This window comes from Budorcas taxicolor, chromosome 11 (assembly GCF_023091745.1).
Source record: "Budorcas taxicolor isolate Tak-1 chromosome 11, Takin1.1, whole genome shotgun sequence".
Taxonomy (NCBI): Eukaryota; Metazoa; Chordata; class Mammalia; order Artiodactyla; family Bovidae; genus Budorcas; species Budorcas taxicolor.
Genome location: NC_068920.1, coordinates 81315729 through 81334032, shown reverse-complemented (window position 1 = coordinate 81334032; position 18304 = coordinate 81315729). Strand labels below are relative to the sequence as shown.

The 18304-nt window shown below is 36.1% G+C and overlaps 1 protein-coding gene across 1 annotated transcript in view; it reads left to right on the top strand.

Annotated features, from left to right (window-relative positions):
• Positions 1-18304, top strand: part of MAP4K3 (mitogen-activated protein kinase kinase kinase kinase 3) — a 187945-nt gene that overhangs the window by 145151 nt on the left and 24490 nt on the right. Inside the window, exons 18-24 of the mRNA XM_052649831.1 lie at positions 5402-5440; positions 5685-5738; positions 8959-9001; positions 11181-11340; positions 12205-12317; positions 15227-15268; positions 17746-17830. Of these exons, the coding sequence (XP_052505791.1) occupies positions 5402-5440; positions 5685-5738; positions 8959-9001; positions 11181-11340; positions 12205-12317; positions 15227-15268; positions 17746-17830 (536 nt within the window). The remainder of the gene's footprint in view (positions 1-5401; positions 5441-5684; positions 5739-8958; positions 9002-11180; positions 11341-12204; positions 12318-15226; positions 15269-17745; positions 17831-18304) is intronic.

The following is an 18304-nucleotide window of genomic DNA, read 5'->3' as shown; positions in this document are numbered from 1 at the left end:
CCAGCATCAGAGTCTTTTCCAATGAGTCAACTCTTCGCATGAGGTGGCCAAAGTACTGGAGCTTCAGCTTTAGCATCATTCCTTCCAAAGAAATCCCAGGGCTGATCTCCTTCAGAATGGACTGGTTGGAGCTCCTTGCAGTCCAAGGGACTCTCAAGAGTCTTCTCCAACACCACAGTTCAAAAGCATCAATTCTTCGGTGCTCAGCTTTCTTCACAGTCCAACTCTCACATTCATACATGACTACTGGAAAAACCATAGCCTTGATTAGACGGACCTTTGTTGGCAAAGTAATGTCTCTGCTTTTCAATATGCTATCTAGTTCGGTCATAACTTTTCTTCCAAGGAATAAGCATCTTTTAATTTCATGGCTGCAGTCACCATCTGCAGTGATTTTGGAGCCCCAAAAAATAAAGTCTGACACTGTTTCCACTGTTTCCCCATCCATTTCCCATGAAGTGATGGGACCAGATGCCATGATCTTCGTTTTCTGAATGTTGAGCTTTAAGCCAACTTTTTCACTCTCCTCTTTCACTTTCCTCAAGAGGCTTTTTAGTTCCTCTTCACTTTCTGCCATAAGGGTGGTGTCATCTGCATATCTGAGGTTATTGATATTTCTCCCGTAACTTTGAGAAATTTACTTCAGTTTTCTCTAATGAATGGGGATTATAATAGTACCTGCCTCATAGTATGTTAAGGATGAAATGGAATAATCATTGCAAAACATTTAGTACCTTTTTAGTAAAAACACATCAATTGCCCTTATTTATGGTATTTACTTAGTAAATGTTGTAAGAGTAAATGAGTATGAGTGAAAGAATAAAATTGCCTTTTGGTTTTAAAGAAATGAGGTTTTTTGCTGTGTTTTTTAACATAATCAGGGCAATACTTACAGACAATTTTGAGCCAGTTAGGCAGTTTTGAAAGATTATAGTAACAAGCAGCTAATTCAGATATGCTAAACACTTCGGTGGTGGTTTTTTATTTCTCTGTCTGTTTCTTCAGTTTATCAATTAAATATATGATCTGTTTACAGATTGTACCATTTTTAAACTCTTCATCCACATTTTTTAGTCATTTTAGGTTGACTTTATTTAATTCAGTATGTGAGGGCATCTTTTTTGATTTGTTTTATTCATTACTGTCTCAAAATTCCATAAAAGGAATTTAAGTAGGCTAGTGAATAGTGACATTATTTATTATGTTGCATCCAGTCTTGTGATTAAATCAATATCATATTTTTCTACAATGCATTCAATATGCAATATTTAGTATAAATTAACCTTTATGAAAATGTAGCCGTATTTCATTTTCTTTTCTATAAAGGCTGAAAAGCAAACCATGTTTTCTCCTTTTCATTAAAACTTCATGAATTCTATAACTTTATTAACAAAAGCTCTTAACTCATCATAGGAGATTTACAAGTAAATGAATAAAATATATATGAGCCCCTAGTCATAGAATATCTGCTTTTTCATGTTCTCTTATTTTTGCAGAACCTTTAATCCCAGGAAGATAACGTTTTAAAAAGTGAAATGCCATATGAGTCCAATTAAATATGGTAAACTGAAAATAAAAATACATTTTAAATTCTCCTTTTAATTATTTTCAAATGCTAATATTCTCTACTGGAAAAGAAATGGCTCAGAAAATATTGTCACATGCTTAAGAAAGTTTTTTTCATATCCTCTAAGATCTTCTAAGATGGCTTCCCTTATAGCTCAGTTGGTAAAAACCCTGCCTGCAGTGCAGGATACCCGGGTTCGATCCCTGGGTTGGGAAGATCCCCTGGAGAAGGAAATGGCAACCCCCTCCAGTAATCTTGCCGGGAGAATCCCACGGACAGAGGAACCTGGCAGGCTACAGTCCATGGGGTTGCAAGAGTCAGACACAACTTAGTGACTACCCCCACAAGATGATATGAAACCCTACTGTAGAGTTTAGAAGAAATTATGTTTCATTTGATAAAAATACAACAGTGCTTCTGAAATTTTAGTCTCCGGATCCCTTTACAGTCTTAAAAACTTACTAATGACTTCAATCAGCTTTTGCCTATATGGGTTACAAATATAAATATTTGTAGTACTGAAAGCTTCAAAATATTTTTTTATTTCGAATAGTAATATACTCATTACATGTTATCATTTAAAAAGTTTTTTGTGTGTATTAAAAAATTCCTCATCTTTAAGAACAAAGTGAAATGCCAACTCTTAATGGTACCTTCTTTGTAACACCAATTGATTGTTCTCATGAGACTTAGAAGCAGGTTATATATGGCAGTATCATACAGCAAACATTTGGTTGAGGCCCACAAACAGCATTGTTTTATGAAGAATAGCTGGGTTTTTTGAAGCAGAATAATATTAGGAAAAAAAGGTGGCTTTGTTTTATGTTTTTTGCAGAAATCCTTAATATCTGGCTTGATAGAACATAGCTGGATTCTCATGTCTGTTACTAATCTATTATGATATATATCTCATGAAAACATGAAAAGAGAAAGTGTTAGTCGTTCAGTCGTGTCCTGCTCTTTGGGACCCCATGGACTGTAGTCTGCCAGGCTCCTCTGTCCATGGAATTCTCCAGGCAAGAATACTGGAGTGGGTAGCCATGCCCTTCTCCAGGGGATCTTCCTGACCCAGGGATCGAACCCAGGTCTCCCACATTGCAAGCAGTTTCTTTACCATCTGAGCCACCAGGGAAGCCCTTCACATCTCATAGTCTCCAGAAAACTCTCTTGAGTTTCATTCTCAATGACAGAATAAAAGTGAAAAAGAAAGAAAAAGAGTGAATGAGTTTGTTTGTTTTTTAAGTGCTTTAGATTATGAAAAGTTTTTACCTTGCAGACCTCTTACAGGAGCCTAAAGGACCTCCAGGGTTCCCAGACCACACTTTGAGAATTGATAATTTAGAGCAGTGTTAATTAAGAGATGGCCATACCAGACCACCTGACCTGCCTCTTGAGAAACCTGTATGCAGGTCAAGAAGCAACAGTTAGAACTGGACATGGAACAACAGACTGGTTCTAAATAGGAAAAGGAGTACGTCAAGGCTGTATATTGTCACCCTGCTTATTTAACTTATATGCAGAGTACATCGTGAAAAACACTGGGCTGGAGGAAGCAGAAGCTGGAATCAAGATTGCTAGGAGAAATATCAGTAACCTCAGTTATGCAGATGACACCACCCTTATGGCAGAAAGTGAAGAAGAATTAAAGAGCCTCTTGAGGAAAGTGAAAGAGGAGAGTGAAAAAATTGGTTTAAAGCTCAACATTCAGAAAACGAAGATCGTGGCATCCGGTCCCATCACTTCATGGGAAATGGATGGGGAAATAGTGGAAACAGTGTCAGACTTTATTTTGGGGGCTCCAAAATCACTGCAGATGGTGATTGCAGCCATGAAATTCAAAGACACTTACTCCTTGGAAGGAAAGTTATGACCAACCTAGACAGCATATTAAAAAGCAGAGACGTTACTTTGCCAACAAAGGTCCATCTAGTCAAGGCTATTGTTTTTCCAGTGGTCATGTATGGATGTGAGAGTTGAACTATAAAGAAAGCTGAGTGCCTAAGAATTGATGTTTTTGAACTGTGGTGTTGGAGAAGACTGTTGAGAGTCCCTTGGACTGCAAGGAAATCCAACCAGTCCATCCTAAAGGAGATCAGTCCTGGGTGTTAATCGGAAGGACTGATGTTGAAGCTGAAACTCCAATACTTTGGCCACCTGATGTGAAGAGCTGACTCATCTGAAAAGACCCTGATGCTGGGAAAGATTGAGGGCAGGAGCAGAAGGGGACGACAGAGGATGAGAGGGTTGGGTAGTATCACCGACTCAATGGACATGGGTTTGGGTGGAGTCCGGGAGATGGTGATGGACGGGGGGCCTGGCGTGCTGTGGTTCATGGGATAGCAAAGAGTAGGACACTACTGTGCAACTGAACTGAACTGAATCTGGTTGATAATAATAATTTTTAAAACCCCACTAACTGAATACTTACTGTACTCTAAATTACTATTCAAAGCATTTTACCTATATTAATTCATTGTATTTTCAGATAGACATTTTGATCTAGATACTATTGTAATTCCCACTTTACAAATATGGAAACTGAAGCTTAGGGATATCATAGGAACTGATTGAAGGCCACATCACTGACAGTGGCAGAGGCTGCTTCACAGCTTGAAATCATTTTGCTATACTGCCTCTAGGTAGAAGCTCTGTCTCTTAGACCTAGCCCTTGAAGAGCTTTGTGAATTACATGCAAAATAGGGTTTGCAGTTAGTTTATGGTTTTCCTATGTCATTTACAACTCCAGACTTAAAATTTTGTCATTTTGAAAGACTTAAATTGTTATTTAACTATCCTAATTAAAACAGTTGATGGCTAAAATCATTCTGTTAATTGTTTATATTAGCTAACCATGCTTTTCATTTTCTCTGGTTTTATGCTTTGATAATCCTGAGGGTAGTTTTTTCAACTTGATATAATAAGAAAGGGAAATGATTAGAAGGTACTACCTTACAACTTTTGAGGAGAGTAAATTTTCTGCTGAATCACTTTTACCACAGTAATCTATCAGTAACCATATTTCTATCTCATTAGCTTTAAGAAGGCTCTTGAGGTTTTTATGCTTAAAGAATATAATACAGGAGGTATGCTGCATGAATGGGCAGGGAAAAGAAGTAAGGGACCTTCAGGAATGCTGTGAATTCTCTCTTACATTCCCGAATACCAAAGTTTTGTAAATTGCTCCTAATGATAAAATCCTCACACCTGGTCTGATACAGGCTTAGTCTCCCAAAAGTGTAAATGTGTTTGCCAGTACACCACTGGAGAACAGATCCTTCAGGTAAGTGAGTGTCTTCTGTGGAAGCAAAGTGCTACTACATTCATGTATTCACATCACATGCATGCATGCTTTTGCAGAGATCCAACATGCTGAGTTTCATTTCGTAGGATTGCCTGAGAGCATGATGTTTTTTAAAGTGTGTCACCTTTCTTAAGAAAAAGAAAATATAATTTCAGGTGTCAGGTAAAATAGTCCAGGTAAAAATGTAAATCCTGGAAACCCTTGAGTGTGACCCTGCAATTATTGTTTTGTCAGTTCTATTGTGACATTTCATGGTGGGTTGTCCTTTGTTTGAATTGATATTCTTTCAGTAAACGCTAGAATTTATTTTGTTCATTTAAAATACATGTATAAAGACATGAGCAGCAGAAAATAGAGATACCTCATCAAATGATCCTTTATGGTATAGAGATGATCGTTGTAGCAAGTTTTTAGTGAGTAATAAAAGTATTTATTTGAAAATTTTATATATAAGGTTAATACGATTAAAAAAGTTGTACTTGGTATTTCTTTGCTTTATTCACATTATTTTTAATTTTTACTTTTCTCCTAAGGAGTCTTCTGAAGTCTGTTGAAGAAGAATTACATCAGCGGTAACTTTAATTTTTAATTAAGTTTAAAATATTTTATGTTACAGATGAGTCAAGTCCATTTGCCCCCTTCTCTATCCTATAGCCCAAGAGTGTTTTGTTGTTGTTTTAATATTCTGAATCCTATAAAGATACAGAAATAAAATTCTGTCCTGTGTTAGCTCTCCTTGCATTTTCTAAAGTTTCTTCTTCAGCTTCTTGGTGAAGCCCATTTAATAACAGTGGAATTGCCCTTGTTTATCCCTAGAGGGCATGTGGCGCAATTAGAAGATGATGAAGGAGATGAAGATGAATCTAAAAAGTGAGTTCTGTTTCCATTTTTAGTAAAAGAAAGTGTCGTTTAACCTGATTGACTAAATCTGACGAATTAATATTGAAGTAATTTTACTATCTTTCATAATATAGTATCATGGGTTATACCAGAGTTTCTTTCCTTTTCTCTGTTCTAGTTGTATTAGTTCAGGCATCCTTAACAAAATACCATAGACTGGGATTTCTTTCTCATGGTTTTGGAGGCTGGGCTGCTGGTCAGTTTACTTCCTGGTGAGAGCCCTCCTCTAGGCTTGCAGACGGCTGCCATCTCAGTATATCCTTAGATTTCCCTCAGTGTGTGCGTGCAGACAGAGAAATCTTTCTTCCTCTTTTTATAAGGCCACCAATCCTGTTGGATTAGGGCCTCATTCTTATGACCTCAGCCAAATGAGCTTAATCATCTCCCAAAAGCACTGTCTCCAAATATAATCAGTCATATTGGAGTTAGGACTTTAACATATAAATTCTGAGGAGACACAGTTCAGTCCAAAAAGTCTTATTAACTCCTTCCAGCATCAACTCTAAAGTCCAAAGACTCATCTGAATATCATCTAAATCAATCTGATTTAGATCTCATGATCCCTAGATCACCTTCAGGATTTATTTTTTCCCTTTTTTGAAGAAGCATACATGTTTGGAAAGCCCTGTCATCCTGTCCACAGCCTCCCTTCATTTTGTCTGTCCATCTTCCATTCAAGCTGCCAGTGTTTGTTCTGGTACAGTCCCATGAATTCTTCTCTGAGTGATAGTTCAGGCATAAATGTAGTTATTCTCTCTGGTACATGCTTTCTGATGCCATCCACTTCTGAGCTAATACAGATAGGCTGAGAATTTTTCAGATTTGGGCTCCTTTTTGCTTAGTAATTCCTTCTTCAGTTCATCTCTCTTCTCTCATTTCACTGTAAGCAGTCAGAAAGAACTAAGCCACTCCTTCAGCAGTTTCCTTCAAAATCTCCTCAGCTAACTTATCCAGTTTCATCCCTTGCAGATTTTCCTTCCACAGAACACTAGAACAACACAATGAAGGATTACCTTTCCTGCATCTCCCGTTTTGAAACCTCACCAGAATAGCCTTTAATGTTCACATTTCTACCAACATTCTGTTAATGACTGTTTGTGAATTCTCTGAGAAGATGGAACTTTCTCACCAGCTCTCCTGTTTTCTCACTGACCTCTCACTCCTAGCGTCCATATTTAACTCTTACAGTCTTTGCTTATTACTCAGTCCCAAAACTATTTCCACATTTTTAGGTATTTGTTCAGTAGCACCCCACTTCTTGGTACCAAAATATGTTTTAGCTCAGGTGCCATAATGAAATATCATAGACTGAGTGGCTTGAGCAACAGAGATTGGTCACAGTTCTGGAGGCTGAGATGTTCAAGATAAGGTACCTGCAGGTTCAGTTCCCAGTGAAGCCCTCTTCTTGGCTTGTAGACAGTGGACTTCTTGCTTTGTCCTCACACAGCCTTTTCTCAGTCTGTGCACACACACAGAGAAGGAGATCTCTTCCTCGTCTGACAAAGCCACCAGTCCTATTGGATCAGCTCCCTACCCATATGACCTCATTTAACCTCAGTTACCTCCTAGAAGCCCTGTGTCCAAACACAAGCACATTGGGGGTTAGAGTTTCAACCTACGGATTTTCAGTGGACACAGTTCAGTCCATAGCAGGAGTTGATTAAAAAAAATAACTTTGAAAAATGTTTACAGAGACAGTAGACATATCCTGTAGTTTAATGTTATAAATTACTAATTGGTAGCTGCTAAAATTATTACTGGAGAAGGCAATGGCACCCCACTCCAGTACTCTTGCCTGGAAGATCCGATGGATGGGGGAGCCTGGTAGGCTGCAGTCCATGGGGTCGCGAAGAGTCAGACACGCCTGAGTGACTTCACTTTCACTTTTCACTTTCATGCATTGGAGAAGGAAATGGCAACCCACTCCAGTGTTCTTGCCTGGAGAATCCCAGGGATGGCGGAACCTCGTGAGCTGCCATCTCTGGGGTCGCACAGGGTTGGACACGACTGAAGCGACTTAGCAGCAGCAGCAGCAGCTGCTAGAATTATTACCAGAGAAGGCAATGACATCCCACTCCAGTACTCTTGCCTGGAAAATCACGTGGATGGAGGAGCCTGGCAGGCTGCAGTCCGTGGGGTCGCTGAGAGTTGGACACGACTCAGTAACTTCACTTTCACTTTTCACTTTCCTGCATTGGAGAAGGAAATGGCAACCCACTCCAGTGTTCTTGCCTGGAGAATCCCAGGGGCGGGGAAGTCTGTGGGCTGCCATCTATGGGGTAGCACAGAGTTGGACACGACTGAAGCGACTTAGCACCAGAATTATTACTGTAACTACAAAGAGTCTTACTATATGGTTGATTAAATTTCATCTGATATGTTTCAAGTAAGCAATCCTTTGGGTACAATTTTTTTTTTCCTTTTTTTTTTTACAATTGTATTTTTAAGGGGAGAATATTTTTCCCTTCTGTATTTATTGATGTTAGTTTTTGAGAGAGGAGAGGAAGTTTGCTTTTGTTTTTTTTTTTTTTAAGAAGAATGCAGTTTCCTGGTAGAGTGACAGAAACACCTGAGAAGCCATTGGTACACTGATTTTCTTTCCTACCTCACCACTATGCGACCTTGGGCTGGGTCACTTAACCTCTCCGAGCCTCAGTTTCCTCAGCTGAGAATTTATGCTCAATAGTCTTTTAATTTTAGTTCAGTCCTGAGTTGTAATGAATCTCAGTTTCAATCAAGTAAATTCTGCAATTAGTTTCATAGAGCATGTAGATGAAAAAAGCATGAAGCTTTGGATGAGCTTCATCAGAGATATTTCCTAATAGTAGTAAAAATGAGGCTTATATCGTGACATATTTTTATATCATTTCACTGTCTTTCCTTAAGCCAATTGTTGCTTTTGTTTTTATATTAATTACCTTTCAATTGATGTAAATTGGAATTATAGATATCTTTTCCAGTATTAATTACTAAATATTATTTGGAAACAAGAAAGCATATAAACTCGGTTACTCCTCAGTAATACTTCATTCAGCATAATTATTTCACAGAATATTTTGGAAAACACTAATCTTAGAAAAAGAAACCTATATATATAAATCATCTATATTTTTGAAAAATGAATCATATTTTAATAATGATTTATTTGCAAAATGAAGAGTTCTGATTCTCAGTGTTTATGTTTTTATAGTTCAACCATGAAAGCCAAAGTTCCACCTCCTTTGCCACCAAAGGTAAGATTTGTTTTCAGTGTGAATTGTGTATGTGTATGTCGCTGTTCTGCCTCTTTCATATTGTATTAGTATTTACTCTGTAGCTTATTTTCACTTGAGATTCACAAAGGAAAATCTTGAAGTTACTAATCATGATATAAGTAGATGATTGTAATTGTTTTTGTCTTTTTTTTCCGATTTATTATTTGATATTAATTCTAAATCATAAGTTCTAGAAAATCATAAATAAAAATGATTATTTCACTTGGGTTAGAAAACTCATGTATTTAATAAGATTTTCTCTTCTCTAAATCTGTAATCTACAAGTAACTGATTTCCTGAGAATGGGTAAAAAAGATAGTGACTTACCATTCAGTTCAGGTCAGTTCAGTCGCTCAGTCGTGTCCGACTCTTTGCGACCCCATGAATCGCAGCACGCCAGGCCTCCCTGTCCATCATCAACTCCCGGAGTTCACTCAAACTCACATCCATCGAGTCGGTGATGCCATCCAGCCATCTCATCCTCTGTCGTCCCCTTCTCCTCCTGCCCCCAATCCCTCCCAGCATCAGAGTCTTTTCCAATGAGTCAACTCTTCGCATGAGGTGGCCAAAGTACTGGAGTTTCAGCTTTAGCATTATTCCTTCCAAAGAAATCCCAGAGCTGATCTCCTTCAGAATGGACTGGTTGGATCTCCTTGCAGTCCAAGGGACTGTCAAGAGTCTTCTCCAAGACCACAGTTAAAAAGCATCAATTCTTTAGCGCTCAGCTTTCTTCGAAGTTCAGCTCTCACGTCCATACATGACTACTGGAAAAACCATAGCCTTGACTAGACGGACTTTTGTTGGCAAAGTAATGTCTCTGCTTTTCAATATGCTGTCTAGGTTGGTCATAACTTTTCTTCCAAGGAGTAAGTGTCTTTTAATTTCATGGGGGCAGTCACCATCTGCAGTGATTTTGGAGCCCCAAAAAATAAAGTCTGACACTGTTTCCACTGTTTCCCCATCTATTTCCCATGAAGTGATGGGACCAGATTACAAATATTTAATTTTCAGAAGATACTTTTAAATAAAAAATACAAAATAGGACAGTAATTTAAAAATAAAATTTTAGCAACAAAATGTTTTTGTCAAACAAAACAAAGCATTGTTAGAAAATTCCCTGGTCATCCTATGGCTAGGACTTGGCACATTCGTTACAAAGGCCCAGGTTCAGTCCCTGGTGAGGGAACTAAGCTGTGTGGTATGACCAAAAAAAAAAGGAATCATAAATAATAAAAATAATCCCAACTGATAGGATATAAGTAAAATAAGTTGATAGATATGGTAATTTAAATTTATAAGTTCATATACAAAGCAAATTTTAACTATAAAATGAACTGTTTATAAAATTAGTTGTTATTAGGTTTGAAATCAGGAGTTATATATGAGAACTGGAGTCCAACCAGTCTAGATAGCCAATGTACTACTATATTTTGTTTCATTTTATACTTTTTAAAAAATCAAGATGCACGCACATAAGTAGTATTGTTCTTTTTTGTTTAGTTTTACATTAGAAATATAGAGATCTGAATTTCAAAGAGATAAATACGGCTCAGTCTCCCTAAAAAGGGACACATTATAAAAATTTATAAATTCTGCAAACCTTTGGCTGACTGCAGGTTTTTCCATTGTCTACACAGAAGGTCTCTCAGGTATCCTATATTGCTGAGTTTGTGTTCTCTGATTTAATAAAATTTTAATCAGCATCTTCTGTTGTGCATCTGGAAGATTAAACATTAACATTAAAAACTTTTGAGTCATCTGGAAGAGACAATTTAGAGATTAGCTTTGAAAGGAATTGAACTTTGATTAGCCTGAATGTTTAAAATAAAAAGAGACTCATTTAAATTGGAGATCATAAAGACCAGAATATTTTTATTTGGCAAATTTAAGTGGGTAGGCTTGTGAGGAATTAATAGAAAGAGTAGAACAAGGTCTTTTTTCTTGAGAAAACATTTTTGTGTACATTTTTAGGATATATATTAAGATTATCTGAGTCAGATAGTTGAATATGCTTGAAACTCAACTATTAAACACAGTTTGAAAGCCTCTGATATATAATAATATTTACTTCAGGGAAGATACTTAATACTTTTCATGTTTAGTGAAACATGAGTGATTTCTTGTTTAGTCATGGGTCTCCTTTTCTGTCTTGTTTCAGCCTAAGTCCATATTCATACCACAGGAAACTCATTCTGCAGAGGATGACAATCAAGGAACAATCAAGAGGTGTCCCACATCAGAGAGCCCAGCAAAGCCATCCCAAGTACCACCGAGGCCACCACCTCCCAGGTTACCGCCTCAGAAGCCTGTGGCTTTAGGTAATGAGGAAGAGGGGGTGAAATAAGAGTGTTGCCAGGTTTTCATAATGTGTAGAGAAAAGTAGAGGGACTCCTTCTCTTAAGAGATGATTTGAAATTCCTTTGAGGAGAAGAGAAGGAAGCAGTGGCTCTAGAGAGAGATGAAGTTTGCTTCTTGCTTCATAGTTTGAAGTGTTTTTATGATAGGATTACCTATGACCCAGACTGAGATATTTTGCCCCTTACTTCTCATTTCATGTCTGGCTTTCCCTATTTTGGAGAATTGTTTGTGCCTAATTTGTCATTCATCTGTAGGGTGTGGCAAGAAAAGAAATTAAACTCTGAACAAACAAGGAAAATGTGTTTTGGTCCTAGGCTACTTCAGTTGGAGAAAAAGGAGAGGATGCCTTGTTGAACTCGTTTGTTTTATTTCGTTTAATCATTTTTAGAAAAATTATTGTCGGTATTTGCTAGGTATTTGCCTCCAAATTAATCCTCAAAGGTGCTGTTTTAATACTGTGAAGTGTCTTATGTTTATGCAAAAGAAGCAATTAAAAAAAAGAGTAGTAATGCTCCTTGGATAACAATAACTTGCCCCTTTCCTGAAAGTAGTTATGTATTCAGTACTTTTTTCTTTTTAGCACAAATATATGTACTTAGATACTACCTGAATTTTAATTTGCCTATGTGAAAAAAATAGAGATAAAACTAGAACATATATATGATTGTTACACTACTAAATATTCTGATTGGGTAATCCCAAATGAAGGCTGAAACTGTCTCAGAGATAATATATTTTTTTCCTACTTGATAAGTTTCTGAATGAAAACTTTCATGGAAATTAATCCTTTTTTTTAAAATATGTTTAAACATATCTTATTGAAGGAAATGGGGTGAGCTCCTTCCAGCTAAATGGTGAACGAGATGGTTCATTATATCAACAACAGAATGAATACAGAGGCACTAACCTTTCAAGGAAAGAAAAAAAAGATGTACCAGTAGGTATTTATGTTCATAAGCTCTACTTGTATTTGTTTCCTTTTAGACTATTAAGTTAGTTTTGCAATTTTAATTAATGAAACAATAGCAATTATATATTTTATAATTAGTATATTTATATTTTAGTATGTTAATAATAGGTTGTTTATCTCTTGAAAAAAATGACTTTGCTGTGATAAACATGAATGAAGGCTTTCTACTCTTCAAATTATTTAGGCCAGTTGGTTATATTGCATATTATAAAATGTGGCCTTCAACATACTGGTAAACACTTAATATTTTTGCGATTGTTGAGAAATGTTATTCTCATTGATGAAAGTGATTCTTATACACTCCTTTTATGGTCTCAAGAACTTATGGAAGGAAAGCCATACCTTCCACCTCAGGACAAATTTCTGTTACATAATTTGTGATGTTACTACTTTTACCAAAGAAAATAGCAAACAAGGAAGGAAAATTAAGGTTATTTCTAGTAGATATAAGATACCACTTTAGGAAAGATGAAATTAGTCTTAGCAACTGTTCCTGTTAGAAAAATTAGATGACACTATGACATGACTACTAGAACATCAATAGAATTTATCAAGGAGATTAAGAATTAGTGAAGAATTTACACTTAATCATCAGAAGACATTCTACGATGTCCATCATCATAGAGCTTAACAACAAAAAAATCCTTAAAATTCCCAATTCAGCAGATGTCAACAGATCATAAGTCAGTATTTTGGGGGAATTTTTTGTGTATACTAATTTTTGTTATTCTTCTAGAAATTCATAGACCATTTAATATGTTTATGTGCATATAGCTAACTTTGTACGCTAAATACGTTGCCAGAGATTTTTGTACTGTATCTGTTATTTTATGATTTCACTATAGAATGTGACATACTATTTTTATGATTCATTTAAAGCGTTTGACTGGGGTTATGCATTGTAATTTGTGAAACTTAGGACATTTTTAACAAAAGTGAAATGTCTTTTAGAAATCATAGGGTTTATGTAGTCTCTCCAACTGAGTAGTGCCTTTTTCATTTCATCAGCTTAAATTTTAGCAATCCTTCTAATGTAGCAGTTTAAAAACTCAGCTTAGTGACTGTAACAGTATAATAACCTTTGAGAAATGAGTACTTTTTAAAATTTATATATTTTAAATTCACTTTTTCTATTACCTTATTAGGATAAGGAACTAGTAGTTAAACTAACAGTCTCAGTAATTCTGAAATAAGTATGTCATGACTGTATCATAGGATAAACAGTATCCGTGGTATGTTGCAATGTGATTACAGTTTGTGCAGCTTCTCGAAGTTATTTACAGCCGCTTCTTGAAATTATTTACAGCCAATTCTGTCAGTACTTATATTAAATCCAACAGTTATAACATTTAGAGCTCCCTAATTTAAAATGTTTTGCTAAAATAGATGATATATGATAATTTAGGGACATCTATATAAAATTATGTACATAAATTATTTGCAGAAAGAAAAAAATTATCAGAAATTGATGGCAGTATGTACATCCTCATAAACATATCTCCAAAGTAAAATTTCATAGTCTTAATTTTAGAAATGTCTAAAAGTTACTCATATAAATAGTATTATACAGAATATTTCATTTGTTTCATGTATATGAAATCAGTTAACAGTAGCTTTAAACTTTTTATCTCATTTAAATAATTCTGATTTATATTAAACTGAGAAAAATTTATAATGTCATTCCTTAAAATGCCATTATTAAGATTAAAAGAAACTAGACTATCAGAAAGCTTATGTTTAAATTATAATCTCTCCCAAGGAGATTCTTTCTCCAGGAATAAATTATAAAATTGAAAATAATTTATTCTTCAGGGGTAAATCATAGACCCCAGGAATGTAGCCCCTTGGCAAAATATCTGGAACTCTTGAGGATGTTGTCATAGATGAGTGATGTGATTGTTTTTGCTCTCCTTACATTATCATTATACTCTGACCAATGATTCATGCATTTGAGTCCATCAGAGTTTAAAACTTCAGTGGACAAAGCACTTGGTAAATGAGGTTAAAAATCTACAGACTAGGAGAAAACATTTGTAATATATAGCAGATAAAGTATTTAAGTCTAATTTATATAAAGAACTCCAAAAAATAAATAACTCAGTTTAAAAAAAAAAAAAAGCGAGGCAGAGAGGGGAGAATTCACAGAAAAGGAAATACAGTTAGCCAGTAAACATTTCTTTAAAAAGGTTCTCAACCTTCCTAGCTATCAGAGGCATGCAAATTAATGAGAAGCAAAGGGGAAAACTTTTTTTACTCCTGTACAAACTGTTATCAGTTTGATAACATTGCCTGTGAGACTGTGAAGAACCAAGACTCATACATTGCTGATGGGAGTGATACAAAATGCACATTTGGAAAGGCAGTTTAGCAGCCAGTATCCAGTAAAAAAGCTACAGACCCCATGGACCAGTGTTTTCACTTCTCACAGCATATTCTTTAAAAAAAACCATTCACACATTGTGTAGTAAAGTATATGCGAGGATGATGATTTCCACATTGTTGTTGTAGTAAAAAATAGAAAGTAACCTAAATATCCCACAACAGGAAGTAGCTAAAGTTTGTTATATTCATACTGTGCTGCAATTAAAGCCAATGGCAAACAGGTCTGGAAGGATTCACAAATATCTGAGTATTTTGTAATGTAGTATAATTGCCTAGAGAAAAATTTGGAAGGGTACACAATAAACCATTTGGAGGAGGCAGGTTCTAGGACTAAGTGGACTGTGAAAGGATATAAGGATCTTCAATATTATCTATAATGTTTTGTTTGACAAAGAAATGTATTCATGTATTTCACTGGGACAACACATGAGTTTGAAATAACAGTGTTGATATATCAAATAAGAAGTATAATCATGCATGTGTTCTTTTTCTAGAAGCCTATTAGTAATGGCCTGCCCCCAACACCTAAAGTGCACGTAAGTATAAATATCCAATAAGCTAAATTTTCAAACTGAATACAATGACATATAATTTCTTGAGTACGTGCCTTTGGTTGGATTTTTTTGCCTGTTTGAAAGAACCCCCATTATATTGAAAAAAATCTTAAAAGTCGTTAATTTAAATACTAATTGATTGTATTTGAGAAGTATAGCTTTTCAAAAGATGATATATTATACATTTTATAGCTTCTTTATTTGAAAATTACTAATGTTTTTGTACATATTTTTGAAGGAATGTGAAAAATGCACAGTTACCAAAAACAGAATTTTAGAACCAAAACGAGCATTGAAGGAGCATCTGGGCCTAACTTTATTTTGTCCATGGGTAAAACTGAGACCCTTTGGATCCAGTTTGGGTCCAGAATCCTGTTTGCTTAAAAACATGAGGAACTCACGGCTCCTGACTCCTTTTCTCTCTTCAGTCCCCAAGTCTGGGGAAGGAGCATTCAGCTCCTTTGGAAGCTGACCCAATGGGAGCATGGGGTCACAGAGTTGGACACGACTGAATGACTATCACTCACTCAAAACTGAGACCCAAAGATACTAGTCACCAAAATCACAAACTGCCACCCAGCTCTAACCAGAACTAAAACTAGACCTCAGATGTCCTATATTATAGTCCTTGTCACTTTTTATCTCTCTCTATATATATATATACCATGCTGTCTTTTTCAGGATTAAAATTAGATTGTGCTCAGTCATGTCAGACTCTTTGCAACCCCATGGACTGTAGCCCGCCAGGCTCCTCTGTCCATGGAATTCTCCAGGCAAGAATACTGGAGTGGGTTACCATTTCCTTCTCCAGGGGATTTTCCCAACCCAGGAATCAAACCCATGGCTCCTGCATTGGCAGGTGGATTCTTTATCACTGAGCCACCAGGGATCCCCTTAAAATTATATTAACTCAGTTTAATTTTTTTTAATACGGATAGAACTACATTTTGCCGATCTCAGTCTATAGCCTGAAACTTCATAGAACGCTAGTTTGACGGTGTCCATAGTTTTTCTAGTTTGTAACCTCTCAAGTCTACTTTTTAGCCCTTTTACTTTTTAACTCTACTATTAGTATAAAAATCTGAGTAATTACACCTCATCTTACAAAAAGAAGTTTTGAGTGTAAAGGGCTTCCAGGTCTAGGAGATACCTATGTACGATAGGGGTGAGATTTATTGTTGGGCTTCAGGATGAAACTCCTTTATCAGGTATGCAGTTGACAGGGAAGAGCTGGTAACTGTGGACCAACTGTACAAGTTAGCTTTAGGTTGGGACTGGTTTGATTGTTATGTACCTCATTCTGTCATTTAGATTTTTAGGAGTTTCAGTTCAGTTCAGTCGCTCAGTCACACAGGAGTTTGGTGTACCTAAGTAAGAACAATTATCAGGATTAGTTAATTGATACAATTTCTGCCTTACACCATAGGAACATTTCTTAATGGTCTTCTGCCATGCACTGGTATTGCCAGGCTGTTGTTCTTATTGGATAACTAAAATCTTAAAAATACTGGTTGCTAGGTTTCTATACATAAAAAGGAAATTTTAAGATCAAATACTTCGATTATTTTGTGTTAATATTTTTAGTCCACTGTAGTCAACAATAATCACTCATTTTATTGTCTCTGTGTTTGTGAAGAAAATATTTCTTCTGTAAAATGATGCACAGTAGAAGTCCCTGGTGGTCCATTGTAGGACAAGGTGCGTTCACCGCCGTGGGCCTAGGTTTGATCCCTGGTTGGGAAACTAAGATCTCACAAGCTCTATGGCACGGCCAGAAGGAAAAAGAAATGAGCCACAGTGCTGTTCTTCTGATCAAATGCTTCTGTATCCTTTTTCCCCTCCAAGTTATTTATTCTAACCAGAACAGTCATTTCAAAATTAACATCTTACTCTTTGAAGATCAAAAAAAACATTCAAATGAGTGATATTAATATTTCATTATATTTATTATCTGAAAAGTTTATAAATGAGCTTGATAAATAAATATTAACATCAAAGAATAAAGCTTTTTGTTGACTTCTTCCAAGGAGAATAATCAGATTGCTCAATTTTTTTTTGTAAAGTGCATCTCTCTGTTTTGAGATTAAAGTATATATATGAGTTTCAAATCAACTGTACCTCTTCAATTTGTAATATGAAATTCAGTGATTAATACTATTTTTAGGCTCATGAAACCAAGTAAGAAAATTTTCACCTTTGTAGAGAGATGATGGTTTTCCTTATCAGAGAATATTGTATTAGTCTTAATGTGGGATATGTAAGTAATACTTCTATAAGAAAATTATTGTGCAGAATAAATTGCTGTTATTGCTTTGTTTATTTGAGAAGATAGGAAGAATAAAGTGACTTTTAAGTAAAATCATATCCAACAGTCCTTGTGCCTGGAACCTCCTTGATATCACTGTAAGGCAAATGAGTAGGACTTGATAGATTCATTTAGTTATTTTTTGTTTTTCCAGATGGGTGCCTGTTTTTCAAAGGTTTTTAATGGATGTCCCTTGAAAATTCACTGTGCAACATCATGGATAAATCCAGACACAAGAGGTAGTACTATATGTTTTATCTGTTTTTATCTTTCTGATTGCTTGGTGTTTTCATGAGGCTAGGATAACACTCAGTTTTAATCACTTTATCCATAACTTTCTGAAAAATAAATTTATTATAATTAAAAAACATTCAAGGTAAATATGTTTCTTTGTGTTATTAGCAGTGTTTGAGGTGACACATGATATTAAAATTTTACTGTATAGTCACCATGAGAAGGCAGTGGCAACCCACTCCAGTACTCTTGCCTGGAAAATCCCATGGACGGAGGAGCCTGGTGGGCTGCAGTCCATGGGGTCACGAAGAGTTGGACACAACTGAGCGACTTCACTTTCACGCATTGGAGAGGGAAATGGCAACCCACTCCAGTGTTCTTGCCTGGAGAATCCCAGGGACGGCGGAGCCTGGTGGGCTGCCTTCTATGGGGTCGCACAGAGTCGGACACGACTGAAACGACTCAGCAGCAGCAGCACC